The sequence below is a fragment of the Lonchura striata genome, chromosome 16 (assembly GCF_046129695.1).
Source record: "Lonchura striata isolate bLonStr1 chromosome 16, bLonStr1.mat, whole genome shotgun sequence".
Lineage (NCBI taxonomy): Eukaryota > Metazoa > Chordata > Aves > Passeriformes > Estrildidae > Lonchura > Lonchura striata.
In genome coordinates, this window is record NC_134618.1 from 7,543,003 (window position 1) to 7,561,414 (window position 18,412).

The following is an 18,412-nucleotide window of genomic DNA, read 5'->3' on the forward strand; positions in this document are numbered from 1 at the left end:
TATTGCATGCTTGGACTTTCTATCTCACATTTCAAGCTATTACAAGACTATGTCTGCATCTTTATGGCTGTTACATAAAAAACATATTAAGTCCTCCATTAGAAAGAAACAACTCCCTTCATTATCTCTTTACATGGTAGCATTCAAATCTTCAGGAAAAGCAATTAAATAAGCATTAAAGGACTAATTATTTAAAGCATTTGCTTACTTTGCACTTGCCCTTTGTCCTTTACTTCCCAATTAAATCAATCATGCCAAAGTCGGGATCCCACAAGCAAAACTTTAGCTTTCCATGTGGGCATGTATATCTTTTCCTCACGCAGTTTATTCCTCAGCTTTTAGAAATGCCTTTGCTGACCTGGAGTGCTTTTTTCTGCATAACTTATTTAAAACTAAGGTTTTGCATGCCTATAACCTACTTTGTACAGTTAAAAAAAATGCAGTAGAGTGTTGGAAATGTGCAAAGTTCATTCTTATTTTAGCTTAAGTTTCCCACTGCTTTCAGGCAGCGTCCACTGCGGGCTCCACTGCAGCTTAACAAATCAATAGGACCCACACTGGAATAAGGATTGCTGAGGTGGACTCTTACTTTATTATGGCCTGGAATCTATTCCTATTTTAAGATCTCTGCTTCATACTGTAAAAAAAGGTAAACCAAAAACCAGCTTCTCTTAAGCCAGGAGTCAGCCCATACCAGGAAGGAACGAGAAAGAATAACTTAAAACTATTTAAACAAACACACTAAAGATTGGTAGGCTTTCAACGACCAGTAAAGAGACACATACTGCAGGTGACAGCTGGAACCACATAAACTTCCCACACATTCATTTAAATTTTTATTCAGAGATCATGTGACATATTTTTTAAAAAATATCTGTATATAGTGAGTGTATACAGTGAAAATATCTGTATATACTGAGCAATGGTTCAGGATATTTTAACATGATTTTTTTATTATTTGCACCTGTTCTAAGTGATCTATTTAATGTCATTTTTTCAGTGATTTCTGGAAATATTTCAGCTACTCTTATACTATAAAATAGTGATAGATAGTAAAGACCACCAGGAATCCAGGAGATTGCAAGCCTGAAGCCTGAGAAAGGTTAGAAAAGGTGTGACATTACTTTTGCAGTTGTTGAGACTGGGAAAAATGACCAGATAAGTATATCTGGAAATGACTGTAAAGATCATTTTTGTCTAACCCAAAGTGTGGAGGGAATCATGTAATTTGTATTTTCCCCTCCACAAGTAAGCTCACCCCACAAAGAGCCAGGGCTGTCCTTGCCTGCTCTTCCCTGAGCTCTGTTCTCTGCAGACACTGCTCATTTTCAGCCTCCTGATCCAACCAGATGTTAGACAACATCAGTATTTTTGTCATTCAGGATTCAAAACTTTGTTCAGTGCACACAATAATAATTTAGGTACTAAGTCCCAATATGGCATTTCTAAAGTAAAAACAACACATTCACATACATGGGAGACTGCAAAATTAGCTATCACCTAAGACAGTGGGAAGAAATTTGCTTTCATATTTTTTCCTGTCAGTCTGCCCTCTCCAGAAGTATTCTAAAGGCCCTAATGGGAGATGCAAAAATTCACAATTGAATTAAATTATTAAAGGAAATTATGAATATATTTTAAGACTCCAGCTCCTAAAAAATGCAAAGTATTAGGCACTCCCACAAAGAACCTGAACAGCCTGAATACAGATGCATAGAAAAAAGTACTTAGATTACTACAAATCAGAGAATTAGTGAACACTTTCCATTTCTATAGAAAGGAATGCTTACACAGAACAGCATCAGTAGCCAGCCAAGTGCACAGCAAAAGGAGAGGATTTTATTTCAGCAAAAGCCTATAACAGACTCCCTGTCTCAGAGGTTATACTAAAAGAAAAAAACCAAGAGCAGTAGGGAAATTTTAAATTGCATGAGAATGGATACAAGTGGACATTCAAATACAATTTCCAGATGGCTAACTAAAGCCAGACTCCCCACACTGCAACAGGAAGAGCAAAAACCTCCCAGTACAAGTACGTAAAGTAGTCCATGAATGTAGAAGGAAAGACTTAGGACCGAAAAGGATTGCCCAAAACCCCAAGGTCAGGAACCCTGAAAAGACAGAGATGGAAACTGTTCAGAGTTTTGAGTAATTCTGGTTTTCTCATATTGGTTTTTTTTTTTACAAAAGATCACTTCCATCAGTAATTTTTATTTCTGTTTTATCAGCACCTCAATTCCCCATCAGCTCTGCCCTAGCTCAGTTTATACTCCTTTCCTCTATTTCCTGTTTATTACATAGGAATAGGTTTGGCTTAAATTCATAAGTTTTACTTTGTTCTTAGGACCCAGAGAATGTTTATTTGCTCCAATTAAGGATTTTAGGAACTGTCTTCTGTGCTCTGTGTACACTGAAAGAGTCCCAGTATTCCCAAAATTCAGGGATACAGAATTTTAAGCAGAGAGGTGTATTCCCTCCCACCCACCTTTGCTTCTGCTAGAAGTGAATTAAGGCAATAAATGGAAAAAAAAAAAAAAAAAAGCCATCCAAACTAGCATGACAGTCAAGTATGAAGAGGAATAGCAAATGGATGGGGTGCAGCTGAAGGCTCCAGCAGAGGAGGGGGTTTGGAAGCAGCTCTTGGGAGAAGGAAGTTGGCAGGCAATGGACTGGGTAAGGAAAATCCAGCCTAAGAGCAAGTAAAGAAAGCAAATATTTCTTTTTACAACTTCTGTACCAGTTTGCAGTTACAGTTTTGGGACAGAGCTTAAAGTTTCAGATGCTAAGCAGCTGAGCCTTGCACATCTTCTTTGGAACCCAGATGCCACAAAAAGTAATGTCAGCCTTTTTGCAGATAACAGTAGTTAAATGCAGATAAAGGAGAGAGGAGATGATGGTAAACAGATCCAAACAAAATAATGGACAGGGTTAGCTTGTTTCCTACAAAAATAATGTCACTGCTCAAAATAAACCAGACCATCATAAATGGTACTTGACTAGAACACTTCTCATAATTCTGGCATTTGTTTTCTTATGATGAATTTGCAAGCCTTATCTCATCCCAGTTAGGTACTTGATATAGCTCTGATGCCTATGCCAACACAATTTACTCAGAACTCTTAATTAGCCTCACACACAAAAACTAACATGCAATGTGTCTGGTAAATATATGTTTCTGTAACTCCTAAAAGCAACTTGTTATTTAGAAGAGATTACCTTAATTCTATTTTCTGTCATTCCAAATGGTGTTACAAATTTTGTTGAGCTGAAAGGTGGCTATAAAATCCTTGCTCTTTCTTCTTTCATTGTAGCTCTATATACACAGTGTGTTTCCACTAGACACAAAATCATTTCAGTGAAAACAAAGCACTCCTATTGCTAATTTAGTCACGTGGAAAGGCAAACTGCTCAGCACAAATAGACAAAACTTTCCATCAATGAAGTTACAGAAATCTTGAATCAAAAGTTAGGACACTAAAATCAAACCATCATTGTCAAGAAAAATAAAAAAAAAAAAAAAAAGGAGAAGATAAGCAGCTTTCCACTCAGCAATCCTTTGAATGAAGCATGTTTCTAGAAATATCTTGCTGCAATGTGCACAAAAGGCAGGTTATAAATAGCCACAAACACTGAGCAGAGGCCATGGAGCAGCACCAGCACTGGTGCTCTCAGTCATGCTGTAGCAAGGAACTTGTGACAAGGAAACAATTCAGCCTATCTTCATTAAAAGCCTAGAAGGAAATTACTTTCCCAAACCTATGGTGGAGGCAGGAAGCCCCAAACACTGAGGATTCATGTGGTAATGAAGCACCTCTCCAAGGAAGCTTACTCAAAACCCAAATCAAGGGATGCACAAAGTTGAGAGATATGTGATTTTGATATGAAAAAATCCAAGCTGCTTCAGAATGGCTGGATGTGATCCTACTGGGAAATCACACTACTGTTAGCCAGTGCAGCACACCAAAGCACCACTGCCTGTAGGCTCCACCCCAAGGAGTAGGTAAATCATTGAAAAATATTAAAAGCATGAAGATTACCACCTGTTTTTCTCTCACCTTTCCTTCTCCAGCTTCCACAAGGGAATCCAGGAGAAAGCAAGTAGAAAAACCTGAATGTATATTAAAAAAAAAAAAAAAAAAAAAAACAAACAAAAAAAAAAAAAACCAAAAAAAAACCCTCAATTTCTCAGGTCTGGGTCTGATTGCGCCTAAATATGAAAAAAAAAAGATGTTGTACAAAAGAAATTGATATTGATTTTGAGCTGTATGCAGAATATTATAATGTTTTAGTCAAAGCTCATCCAGAACCACTTAATGTGTTTCTCAGTGTGTTACAGCCAGAAGGAAGTGTACCTTTGTTTTGAATTTGCCCATTGAAAAACATGTTAATCTTACTAAGCAAGGTTGAACAATGTACAACCAAATGGAGTTACTGCTATGCTCAAGAAGTTTATGACCAGTCTGACCTCAGATATGTTGCTGGATTTCCTAAATTTAGTTCAGTCTCTCTAGCTGTTGAAGAGGAGAACAGAAAATAAATGGATTATACAAACCATCTACATATGTACATTCATGAATTATTTCTTTAATCTGCAAGTGGAGCAGAAAGAATTAGCATGCAAATAAAATCTTAGTCAAATTTGGACTAGAACCTGTTCCTTTTTGAAGAGGTTTAAATCATTTAAATCAGGTTGACCATTTACCCCTCAGCCCAGAAGCCCAGAAAGGACAGACCTTTCTCCAGAGGAATTTTGCTCTTCCCCAAATAAGAGACAATTTGTACACCTGGAACCTCCTCCTGCCTCCAAACACTGAGGCTTTTTGATCACTTAAGCTTCATGTGTATGGAAGGTACAGAAAAAATTGCTGTGGAGAAAGGAGACAATGTTAACTGCAATCAAACTCACAGCAGCAACTTGGAATATCACATTTGCATACCAGCAAAACTCATTTTCCTGCTGGTTGTTCAGCTTTTATACCACATTTCTGCACACTTCCATTTCTCTCCAAAACATTCCCCCTTCTAACCACTCTGATTTCCAGTTCTGGTTTCACATTCTGAGAGTTTCACCTTTTCCCTGACCCAGAGTATCAAGTCTGAGGACAGAGGAAGATCCATCCCACGTTTCCCAAAGGGCACAACCCATTTTCCTTGAAAGGTGGGGAGAGCAGAGCAGAACCCCTGAGCAGCAGTGTCCCTGCAGGCCAGGAGAGCCCAGCTGGGTGTCCCCCTTGGGCAGCCAGAGGGGCTGAACACAGCGCACAACTGGAGCTCTGCACTCAGGGATTGAGCCACGGGCAGTTTTACAAACTGTGCCTCCAGCTTATGCACCTCAGCTGCAAGCACAGGGGTTTTCTCCTAAGGACATTAAGGCTAAATCTAATATAAATAGCCAATGATGCTGCTGCAGCTTTAAGTATTTATTTCAGTGAAGTACAGAAGAAAATATCTCAAGGATTTAAACAAACAATATGGTGACAGATGGTGTGGAGACAATCCAGGCTGGGCTCTCTCAGTAAAATCCACACAACTTCATAGCTCCAGGGAAGAGTAGAGGCAAAGGAGGAAGGAGGGGAAGGGAAAGAATACACACAAACCAAAGAATACATACAAACCAGATGACCACAGATTTGTAAAGGATACAAGCTACAGGCTGCAAAGTTTTTCTGAGCATCTATACAAAGCCCTTTATATCATCACCATATAGACAGATCTATCCCAGAGTCTTCCAAGCAAAACCAAAAAAAAAAGAACAGAGAAATTCTTCCAACTAAATTGTTAGTTCAAATAAGTGACAAAACATACTAATGAATTGTCTATTCAAATAATCTAAGCATACTCAAAAATAATTAATACATGAAACACAAAAAATGTGTTTGACGTTATATCAAAGCCCTTCTGTTCTGTACATATACACTGCATAATTTTAGACTTTCAGGTACATTCTCTGGATATATTCTAATTGCCAGAAACTTGCTATGTATTTTGTAATGGTCTATAATTATTTTATAGCTTAAAAGGAATCACTTTTAATTTTGTATTTGAGAATGTTCTTGGGGAAAAAAAATTCCAAAGATGTCACCAGGAATTTCTGCAAGGTGAAAATCATGCTGAAGGTCTTGTGTCCTACTTTCACAGCCCAGGAGTCTGCTGTGTTGTAATTACCCATAGGCAGGGGGGAATAGTTTGGAGAGATTGCATAGGTGATCTACAGTAGGGACTTGCTAGCAGTTTTAAGCTGTTTGAGCTGTTGCTCAAAACAAAGATACTTAAAGATTTGTATTTTCAAGAGCTGTAAGAACAGTCTAAAGAGAAAGAAAACAGTACCTTTGAGATGAAAATATATAGCTTACTGCAAAGGACTAAAGTGAAGGCAAACTCCTCTCTCCTAAATGGGCGTGTAGAAACCAACCCTGCACCCTCAGCTCAGCTGTAGCTATAAATTTAAGCAAATTAAAATATCAGGAATTTATCCACAACTAAACTGCATGAAAAATCAAGCAAACTCTAGAAGACTTCCATTTCCTACAACCTACAATTAGTTACCAAAATTCCAAATCTTTTCAAAACTACCTTCCTTCTACTTTGGAAAAGTAAACCAAATATCCCTCCCCTGAGCTCCATAAGAGAGATAGTTCAAGCCTACTCTTGCAGTATTCCAGAAATTCATCCATGTTTTCCTTCACTGAATTAAGAGGGATAAACGTAGGTGGACAAGAGAATGAGGAATAATATAATCACCTCTAGGAAAATATAGTGGTAGGAAAACCCTTTAGAAAAAGGAGTGGGAGAAAGAGAGCAGGAAAGCAAAGCTCACATCATTAATATAATGCTCCTCTGAGTTCCAAGACCCAGTTGAAAGCAGCAAACCCTCCCAGCCATGCCAGTACAGGAACAGCAATGTCCAAACCAGCAGGCTCCATCCCAGCCACCTCACCCTGGCACAGCACTGCCTCCTGAGGAGGAAAACCAGGGGATAGTGTGTCCACTCACTTCATTCACCTCAGCAGCACAAATCTCAGGCAGGATTTAAACATTTAACACCACTGATTACAGAATGTGCAAAAGGTACTACCACAGATTATATTCTAGGTCTAAAAATCTTATGGATGTGCAAGACTTTCTTAAAATAACATCTAGATTGGCTTTATGGATATGGACAAGTAAACACAGATTTGCAAGGAGGTCAGTGCTACATTTCTATTGCAGCTCAAGATAAAAATTAGAACATCTAAAGATTATTCTTCCCATAGGGACCTTCATACAGCTAGAAAGGAAGAAAATCAAATTCAAATGCTTCTTTAAATGAGTCAGTAGCTGGAAATATTGTGTGCAACAGACTATGTAGCAGTGCAAGCTACTATGTCTAGATCTAAAACAGCAGTTGTATAAATACTGCTATTTTTGCACTGAAGTATTTATTAACCTGTGGTTTAATCTTCCAAACACTAACAAAGCCAATGTGAGTATCATGCTCAGACACATAGTGCCATACACATCAGCCATCAGCAAGGGGGTACTGCTGTTGAGTAAGAAATGACACAGAGTCATTGCACCACCAAAAGAACGCAAGATTTCAAAGTACAGCTTCATTCGGTGCTCACTAACAGTTCGATGCCTCATCCATGAGCTGTCCCGGCAGTGCCCCCGGGCACGGGGGCCAGGGGATGAACCTGAGCCAGCGCTGCTCCCTTTGCATGGCACAGCAGCTGCTCCGGGCGGGCAGCGCTCCCCTGCAGGACTCACAAAGCCATCTCTGCACTCCTCTGCCCTCTCTGGGGTCTCCCCATACAAGACACCCATGTTGTCGCTGTTGAGGCAGGACAGGAATGAAGAGGCTCTGACCCAGAAGGCTGTGAGAGTAAAACTCTGATTTATTCAAAATCCACTGCTCTTTTATACAGAGCTCCGCCAGGATCAAACCCATTGGTTCTGAAGTGAAAACAACCCAGCACCATTGGTGCAGAGTGCTTGACACACAGTGATAGAACTTAACTATAAACAATGTGAAAAACAAGAGAGATACAGAATTATTTACATTCTTTCCCAGCTCTTTCCCAGGCTCTGCCTGGACAGAAACTCTCAGTTTCTTCCTTTGACTGAATCTGGGTCCCACACCCATGTGCCCAAGGAAGTCCAAAGCACCCCAAGTGCAAGGCTGAAGGAACCTTTTGCCCAGGAAGGCGACAGGTGAGGAGTTCTGTAACTGCAGCCTACAACGGCACTGAGACAGAGTTGGACTCCGATTCACAGCAAAAGAACAAAAGCCTCTGGTATCAAGGGAAACTCTAATGAGACAAAGGAAAATATTTGCATGGTGAAAGAGGTTAATTACCAAAACAGATTGCCCAGAGAGGCTGTGGTATCTACTTCCAGAGACATATTTAAAACTTGTCTGGATGATCTGATTTCAATATTAGCTCGTCAGAGAGCAAGGGCAGGGTTAGACAACCTCCAGCAATCCTGTCTAACCTCCAGGGCTCTTGTAGAATCATTATGCAATAACATAGAGCACTTACCTTTTGGAAAAACAGTTATTTTATATAACATTTCCAGATCTGTTTCAAGAAGTATCACTTTGTGATAGCCCTTCTGGAAAGTTACCCTCACCCTTAACACTTCTTGACTACGTTATAACTGTGAGTGCTTCCACAACAATAAAATGCCTCAAATTATGTCTTTCAGAAAGACTTCTGGAAAGATTTAGGTTTGCAATCAGCAAAAGCAATATGGTTCAAAGACATAAATATTGCTGGACAATACATAGGGATAATTTTCCCAGATGTGAAGAAGTCTTTTAGTATTGACACAGAACTCACCATAATATTCTGTTTCTAAAAAAGAGTATCACAAATACTACCATTATAATCATAGCATGTGATGAAACAAAAGTAACTATGTTTTAAACCAAATGCTCAAGTCAGAAAACAGTTCCTAAGCAATGTTTGTGCTGAGATGTCTCAAATGTCAAGAGATAAAAGATGAATAAACAGCCAGTCTGTTTTCAGCATCCTCCAAGGGATGCTGATGCACAGCAGGCTGGCACAGATGCCCCAGACAATTCTCATCTTGTTTCAGTAGACTACCCCACATCTGAACATGTTTGAAATGCGTGGCAGAATTGGGGACCAAAGCCAAGGAGCAGTTCATTGGCAGGAGAGCTCCTGCCAAGACAAGGTGATAAAATCAGCTGGAGCAGAGCATGTGGCACTGTCCAAAAGGTATCTCTGCAGCACAGTCAGGCTCAGGTAAGTGCCATAAACCCCCAGGTGTCCCATTGGCTTGTTGGTAGGGTTTGGGCAGCTGATGTCAGGTGAAAATAGATCAGCGAGGTTCAGAAAACGTTCCGGTTTGGTTGGCTTCACATGCCTGTCTATTTTCCATGTCTGAATCATGCAAAATCTCTCCTCAGATGGTGCAGGCAAACTCTGAGCAAACTGAAGCAGAGCTGGGCTGGCAAAGGAGGCAGTCTAGACAACACACCACTCATCCCAGATGTTCAGACAGGGATGCAGTGCTTCAAAGTCTGTATGTCCTGTATTACTCACAGCAAACTCCAAATGTAGCCATACCTCATTCTTACAAATATAAAACAACTTTTTTTTTACAGATATGGCTCTTCAGTCAAGATTCACATTGACATAATATTTATTAACCACAGAGAATATGGTAGCTTATCTCCTCTGAGTCATTCAGTGAAGTCTTCAGCAATATAGAGCATTATAAATGAGTTCCTGTGCCCTCAGTTTAGTCGAGTTCAGCATCATATAACAACCACCTGGCGCAGAACTCATACGATAGGACATAAATGAAATGGCCTTATTGGAGTGCCAGAGCACTGCATCCACAGGCAGCAGTGGGACCAGGCACCTATTGCATACCAGGCATCTCAATGAATGAGACAAAGCAGGAGACTTAGAATAATCTTCACAAGTCAGCCAACACCTATGTGTGCCAGCTAAAATCCTGACAGTGACTTGAAATGTTTCATATTTCAAATCCTTCTCCCTCAGATTTCATCTCCCCGCCTTCATGACAGCACTGTGAATTTCAACTTCATCTCCGAGGAATTCATTCCTAAATGAATGGTTAATTGAGGGACACCTGCAAGTCTCATTACTGAGATGTTCCAAACCCCATTGCAAGACACTGCACATTGCAAAGGTCAGGCTGGAAATTAAGGCAATATTTGTTATATGAACAAACAATTCCTTTAGCCAACTCAAGCTACTGAAGACTGCTTTGCTAGATTGTTTTAACACACAAAAGACAATTTTGATTTCCCAAATGGAAGTCTTAGATGCTAAATTTCAGCAGGAAAGTTTGCTAATAAAACTTTGGTAATCCCTAAAATAAAAGACAGTGATACAATAACGATGATATTAGCATACAGAGAAAATAGTAGTAATTTACTGAGACAAAAAAATAGACTGTTTCGTTTTCTAGAGGCTGCTATATAAAAGTCAAAAATAAAAAGTCAAAATAGATCTGTATCAGTAACATCCCACATCTGCTACCGAGAGTGAAGATGATTCTGTAAGAATTTCTTCCAGTGTTTCATCACTTAGCCCTGGCTGAGATCAAGTGTTCTTACACTGGCAGACACAGTTAAGTGAAATATGTATCAAATAGAAGCAATAAATACATATAAACCCAGTTTTAAAAGACAAGTAAATCTGCACTGTAATTTAAAAGGACATGAAATAACTGCTTCTGTAATTTGGTCACTGTAATTTGGCATGTAAGATAGCAGCATTGACTGTAATAATCTTTCTGTATAAATCAACATGTCAAAGCCATTGTTATAGGATCTCTGCTATAATTCAGCACTTAGTGTCCTCCCTTGTATGACAAGTTCTAAAGGAAGATCATTCAAAATACCAAGAGAAAGAGACCTCTTATCCCAATGGGAAAAAAATCTTTTCCAGAGGTAAGAAGTTTCCACAGTTCAAAGCTGATTCCTCAATCATAACTAACCCTGCTTCTTTTCCCCTCCTTACTTCACAAAATAATATATCTGGACCACTTCCTTTTCAGATGTGTTCAGAGAACCCTTTACTATTCAAAAGTCACTCGTAAGAAAAAATAATAGTCAATGAATAAGGAACCTTAAAGTACAGCAATACCAGGAAATAAGTCACAATTAACATTAAAAATCCTCAAGTCCTGGCAAACCAGTGACCTCCCACATCTGCACTCCTTTGAGCTCTCCTCTCTCACACCACAGTGGGAGCTCCTCTGACTCTCAGGCGAGGCAGAGCCCCCAGCAGAGCTCAGCCCTGCACCGAGTGCCTGTGTCAGGAGCAGCAGGGACCACCTCACATCAGCTCTGCAGTGCCAGCAAGGAGTTCTTAAAAATCCTTACAACGTTAGGGAACTTGAGATGTGAGTCACTTTTGCTCTTCCAATCTCACAATGGATTACATAAAAATATGTTTCCTAACAAGACCATTTATCATTATCTCCAGATTTCAGACAGCCCTTACTGGATTTTCATTAACTACAGTAGCAAAGTAAAACTATCCAGTTAGCAAAAATTTAATTCAATAAAGTCTTGGAATGCAGTGGTTCAAGTGTGCATGGCTACTTCATTCAGATACTGTACTGGATCACTAAATTCTGGCTTATTATTGTCCTATTATTACTGTTGCACCCAGATACATTCAGGTCGATTGCTTGCTGTTTCTTGTAAGTACCACAGAACATCTGCTTATAGTTTTACATCTTATCCTCAATATCAGTTTATGAAAATACTAGGAGGCTCTTTTTACATGTATTGATCATATTAGCTATTAAAGTTTTTTAACTGACCACCATTCCATATGCTGGAGAGTAGTATTTCATTAGGGCTGCTTTTATAGTGTTAGAAAGTTGAGTTTCAGGCATGAGCTCCAAAATATTTCTGAATATTTGATGAGCCATCAACAAAGATACCATTATGCATACTTTTTCTTTTTTCAAGTACAGAGAGGCAATTAAGAGCAACTTTTTTGAACTGCTTGTAGAAATTATTCACAATAGAAACCATTACAATGAAGAACATCAGAATAGCAAGAGCTCTTAATAAATTTTCCTACCTTATCTGCCATTATCATGGAGGCCCCGCCATGAATTCCAAGAATTGGAATAGAAGTCTGAGATGAAATAAAATCCAAAATCTGAGCTACTGCCTCCTGATCAGTGTCATCTCCAAAAACCACTCCATGGATCTTGGTGCCTGACATCAAGTCACAAACATGTGTTATGATGCTTTTAGGGTCAGTCTGGTTCACAAGAAGAGTCACTACATTGATATCAACAGTCAAGTCTGCTGCCATTTCCCTGGTCCAGAGAGCTCTGATATCTCTCTCTGTTATATACTTGGTCCTCCCCAGAATCACTGCAATGTTCAGGATGGGATAATTTTTCTCTGCTCCACGAACAAGATCCAAAGGTGCCAGAAGAGCTTGGAGTACCAGGAGAGCACAGCCAATTTTCCTCATCTTTGCCAGCTTTATCCCCTGTAAAAGCGATCACAATGTATAAGAAGAACATAGAGAAAAATATATATACCGCATATCTTCAAAGAAGGTTTTAAACAGAAAGCTTCTGGGCATAATGCAAACTTTAGCAGCTTTTTATAATGCATCCTTCACCTTAGTTCCAAGTCAAGCCTCTTATATCCTATCAAAAACTTGGCTTGATGACAGTATTACAGCTGGTCTTCCACAAGCAAGGCAAAAACTGTATCAGAAGTTCAGAGAAAAGAACCATTAACATTCTTCCTGGATAGCCAACAAAATTAAAATTACTGACATCATTAAAAAAAGAGACATTATCATCCTTCTCTTTAACCTTGCTGTGCTAAAGTAGGTAAAAGAAATCTTTTTCCATCCAGAATATTTTCCTTCATCCTGGACAGCTATTAAAACTTTAGTCACGGTCTATTGGAGAGAGGTATTTTAGCTCAAAATGAGAGAAGTGAGCCAGAGGTCTGCTGGAAACCCCAGTCCACGCACTCCATATATCTCACAGCATCCCAAACCCATGCTGCTTTATTTCTGAAGATCCCTCCTGGGCAGCCGCTGCTTAAGGAATCCTACTGCATTTCTGGAAGAGATTCAAAAGCACAATATTCTATCTTAATTCTCTTCTGTCCTCTCATGCAGCATTCAGAACTTGAGCATCTCAGAACTGCTGATCTCGGACACAAAGTTGTCCCTAGTGTTGAAGGGGAGGGTGTTCCATAAATGAGCATCACTGCATTGGTTACCTCATGTCTTCACTGAATCTCTGTAGGGGGCTGAATATAGACGGAGTAGGATGGGGAGAGAGATGAGCCACAGAACGGATCTGAACTTATGTGAAGGAGGGAGAAGGAGAGCAGGTCTGACTCTGCAAGATCTCCCCCTGTCTCTGTGCCCCGGGGGATTATTTCCACCCCCATAACTGGCTCTCTGCTAGCTGCAAGAAGGGAGTCCCTTTGCCACACAAAGCCAAGCTTGTTGCAGAGCGTCACGCAGAGCACACAAGCGGGGCTGTCCAATCAGGGGTGGCATTTTTCAGATCTCCCCTCTCATCCATCCTCAGTCACAGCCGTCTGCTACTGAAACACACAGCCAGGCACGGGCTTGCAGCATCACCACCTCCTTTCGGGGCACACAAGGAGACGGGAGCTCGACAGAGCATTAACTGCACATCGGTGTCACTGCGGGCTCCCGCCGGCCGCCGCCACACCAGCGGGGGCACGGGGCGAGGTGGAACAGCAAAGCGAACTGCCCGGCTTCCCCCCGAGCCCGAGAAAGGCTCAGGGACCCCGAGCCCCCCGCTCCGAGCCCCAGCTCCGATGCCCCCAACTCCGAGCCCCCCGCTCCGAGCCCCGCGGGCACGGCTCGCTGCTGCGCGGGAGCGCGCCCCGGGAGCGCGCCCCTTGGGCCGGCCGCGGCGCGAGCGCGCCCCCCTGCGGGCGCGGGCCGCACGTACCCAGCGCCTCAGGAGACGGAGCGGCGGCGGCTGCCGGAGGTGCCGGTGCTGCCGGAGGTGCCGGTGCTGCCGGAGGTGCCGGTGCTGCTGCCGGTGTCGCTGCAGGACATGTCGCGACCGCGGGCATGTCGCGCCCCTCGCTGCCCGGGCTCAGGGGCGGCCTCCGCGCCGCTGGCCGCACGCGTGATCCCCGCCGCAGCCTGCGAGCGACATCGCATCCCGGGAGAGCAGCTACGTGGACAGGGAGACAGGCGAGGTGGGGCTGGACACGGGGGGGACGGGACGGGACAGCGTGGGGAGAAGAGGAACGAGGAGAAGCCGTTAGTCAGATTTTCAGATTTGACAGGAGAAAAAGAAATATACTTCAATCGCAGGTGGTATGTGAACGGAAATAAAGTAGCTACACTCAAAAGTTGCCCCCCTCCCCTTCACTTAGATTTCAGCTCTTTGCTAAAAGCAGCTCCGTGAGCCCACAGCCGTCCGGGATACGTCCCTCATCTTATCCAGGTCAGGAAAATCCTGAGCTCCCAACTGCCCGTTTGCTTCCAAGTGAGATGGACGGGTTTGAGCGCTAAGGGAGGAGACATCAACCTGGAAAGCGCAGCTAGGAGCAAACTAATTAACATGAGCAAGGGCAGGAGTTTTCTTGGCAGGTTCGAAACAAGCATAGCCTGGAGCACAGCTGAAAGCGGTGTGGGATAAAGCTCTTTTCGCTCCTGAAACAGAACACCTTCATTCCCAATTGACCCTAAACAAACCCGGGGAGACCCTATAGCAGAGCCCGCCACGGAAAGCTCGATGGCTCTGGTTTTCTCATTCACAATTCCCAGTAAATATGCATGAAGGCAGTTCTCCAAGCAACCCCAGCTCTATGTAGGACGCTGACGCGCCAGGCAGAGCAGCCGGCGTTCCTCAGCCGGCCCCGGGTGCCGGCGGGGCACCGGGAGCGCAGCCCCGGTCACCGGGAGCCGGCACCGCCGGGAGCCCGGGGCCGCGCGCCCCTGCCCCGAGCTGGGCGCGATCCGGGCTCCCCACCCGGCGGTACTTACTGCATTCTCCCTCCACATAGTTCCTGTTTAAAGATCCTCAAAGTCATTTCAGTAGATTCCTTTGCAAACAATGAAGTGGAAAATAGGTCCCTTAACGCCTGGATTTCATCCTGCAACTTGTTCCCACCGCAGTGAATAGCAGCCCGGCAGCTCTTTATCGCTTGAAATCCCGCATGATCAAGTTTTAGCAGAGCCATTGCAACTGAGATTCGCTCTTTACTTTTGGCAGGAGGCATTTAAGCGTCTTCATATTTTTTTTCCCTTTTTTTTTTTTTTTTTTTTTTTTCCCTCTCGTCTCTTATTCTAAATTGCGATATTGCCGCAGCAGTTCCCCAGGACGGCAGGCACGGGGCCCCCGCGCTGCTCTCGGCTCCTCGGAAGCGGCGGGGACTGGCGGCGCGGGCTCCGGGAGGTGCGGCGGGCTCCACCCGGGGCCGCCTGCGCGGCGCTGCGGGCTGAGCCCGGCCCGCTCCGCTCCGCCGCCCCCGGCACCGCCGCCCTGCAGGGGCGCAGCTCACGGCCGCCCTGTCAAACCCAGAGCAGCCGCCGATACTTTGAAGGCTTCTCCCCCAGCCCACCCCCCCGCCCCGCTCTGCTTGCACAAGCACCGGAGAATGAGTCAGACGCAGGCGATCGGGGGAGGGGGTGTCAGATCTGGGGGAACGGCGAGAACACCGGCTTTGGGGCACAGGAGCGGCAAACTCCAGCGCTCTCCCCGCAGTAACATCCCCAGCGAAAGGTTGGTAGCCCAGGAAACCCCGGTGTTCTCCTTTCCCATGATGCAGGGACTGTCAAGCAGAAATCCCTGCCGAGGGGCTCAGGGGAATGAATGTGGAGCAGCAGCTTACACACTAAAAGCAGCCCTAAATGCTCCAGACAGCAGCCAAATATCACAAAAAAGCTCTGTAGAAGTTGGCTCCATCTGCGCATCCCTGCTGCTGCGTCCTCCTTCCCACATCCCCCATTTCAAAGCCTAGAGCCTGTTTCTCCATCTCCCATTCCCTCTCACAGCCCTGGTATCAGACCACCTGGCCTTAGAGCAATTCTTGCCTCCCTGCCCACACCACAGCCCACCTAAACCTCCCTCCAGCACACGCTACTGTGCCTTCTCCCTCACTCCACTGCTCTCCTGCTTTTTCCTTTCCACCATCCTGCTCCAGCTGCCACAACTTATTTGGTTTAGCACAAATGAATGTGCCAGCTAAGTACCACAGAGGGATGGCCTCTCCCGTGCTCCATCCTTTACAGCCGTGTTCATTCCCACTCTGAATACTTCAGAGTAAGGCAAAGTCACATGTTTTGACAGATCCCCCACTCCTATGCCAGAGGAAAGTTTTGGTTTCAAATAGGATAATGCCAAATGTTCACTCTCTGAAGTTTGCTTCTCACTACATTAAGACCCAGAACACCAAGAAATCTCTCAAAGACATTTAACAACACATCAGCTTGACTGCTCTTGACAGTCTCATCATTGAATTCCCTGATAGGTCTATGCCTGAGTTTTTTCCTCCTTTAAAAGATCTCACCTCCTAACTTATTTAGGGATTACTTCCTCAGACATTACATTAGTCTTTCTAAGCAAAGCAATTAAGCAGATTCAACTGCCTTTTTTTTTAATGTTTGATGTTTTAATGCACCTCTGCATTTCACCCTGGATGAACATTTTCCCCCTGTAAATATTATAGTGATGTTTGTCACGGTTACTGGAGATGAGGTTGCAGTTCTATCCTTCTGTAAGGGTTATTTCAGTGTGATCATTCAGGAGATTTACTGGAACAGCAGCAATAACAGATTCAAAATCATCAAATGCAAGTGACATTCACAATGGTGAAAAATTGCAGCTCTAACATTAGCCTATGTTTAAAATATAAAAAGCCCCGTGGTGTTTTTGGGAAATACTTAGTATACAATATACTTAGTGTACAATACACTGAGTCTAATGGTGTGAAAGAGCAATAAAAGAAATACCCATATTTTCTAACTTCTGAGCTATATGACTTTTATTAATCCAAATTTAGAAATAGTTTAGTGTTATTTCCAAATATTTTTCCTCAATTACTCTCATAGAATTTTGTGAAATATCACGACAAAACAGCCCAAATTTACAAATTAGAATTAGAAAATAGCATATTAAAATTTTGTGCAAACACAGTGGGATTAATCTTGGCAATACGTACACAGTCTTCCCAAAAGCTTCTCCAAATTCAAGCAGATTACTGCCTACAGAATTGAGCAAATGCTGCAAAATTAAGACTGCTGCTTTAATAGATATTCACACTCCATGTCTAGGTATATTTGCAGAGTTTTAAATTAAAGAGCTGCAAACATGATAAACTGTCAATTTCACTCAAAAGAAACAGGAAAGCAAAACCTGTATTTCAGTGCCTAACCCTTGTAAATTTTGTGTAAGGGAACACTCGCTTCAAAAGCACTGTAACACTAACATCCCTGCACATGGGGCATTGAGCACCTTCATGGACAATGCTAATTCTGGAAGGCAGGTGGATTTATCCCTAAATTATTGCCTTCTCCACATGGACAGCTCTGCACTTTTCTAAAAGCATCTGCAACACAAATTCAAGAAGTTTGCAATTATGCATTCTGAGCACATTTCCCACCTGAAGTTCCCTACCAGGCCTGCCTTCTACATAAGCACATATTTAAAGGTCAGGAACTTTCTTCATACTCTGTCCCTTCTAAAATAACATCCAATTACAAAAAGGTTTTCTCTTTCCGAACATGACCTGTTGCAGAGAGCACTTGCCAACAGACACAAGCAGCCAAATTACCAGGTACAAGCAATTTTTCCAAAGCAGGGTCTGATGGGCTGGCACAAGGCACATTTCTGTCTCTGTGGCTGACTCCTTAGCAAGTGACACTAACTCACTCTCTATTTGTTTTATTCTACCAGCTGAAAGATGCTTAACCTCAGAATGCTAGACAGCTAAATTATAAGTCAAATTAAACCTCCAGATTCCAGAAAACAACTCTATCATTTTCCTCCTGCTTTTAGGAAGTGCAGTTAAGTAAGCTAAGTACAACCATGCTCTTTAAAAACCCAAAACTCTTCTCATGAAATCACACCAAAATTAGTTTAAAAAATACTATATTAGAGGTCCCATTATTGCAACTCTACTATCAGTAGAGGTAGTACTCTTTGTGGTCTTCTTTGCAAGAGTTTAGGATAATTTGAGAGATCTCTTGAACACATGGCAAATTTCCTCAGTCCTTGCTATGTAAACACTCCATTGCAACAACTTCCTAAATTTAATTAAACAAATGGTAATGAGATATTACAGGCTAGGTTAAGGGAGAGAAGCTCACTTGGAATTCTTTCCAAATTTAAAAATGTTTTAATTCCAGCAATAAACTACTTTTACATTTAGTTACTATTGCTGTAA

The 18,412-nt window shown here is 42.5% G+C and overlaps 1 protein-coding gene across 2 annotated transcripts in view; it reads right to left on the reverse strand.

Moving 5' to 3' along the window:
• The window catches only part of GRIN2A (glutamate ionotropic receptor NMDA type subunit 2A), a 164,246-nt gene extending 148,998 nt beyond the window's left edge, over positions 1-15,248 (reverse strand). The window contains exons 1-3 of one of the 2 annotated variants that reach the window (XM_021538020.3): positions 15,012-15,248; positions 13,963-14,224; positions 12,078-12,500 (exon numbers count right to left, since the gene is read on the reverse strand). In XM_021538020.3, the coding sequence (XP_021393695.1) occupies positions 12,078-12,482 (405 nt within the window). In that variant the 5' untranslated portion in view covers positions 12,483-12,500; positions 13,963-14,224; positions 15,012-15,248. Of the gene's footprint in view, positions 1-12,077; positions 13,395-13,962; positions 14,225-15,011 lie in introns of those variants that run through there. The other variant, XM_077786839.1, reaches the window with a different exon arrangement.
• Between the last annotated feature and the right edge of the window lie 3,164 nt (positions 15,249-18,412).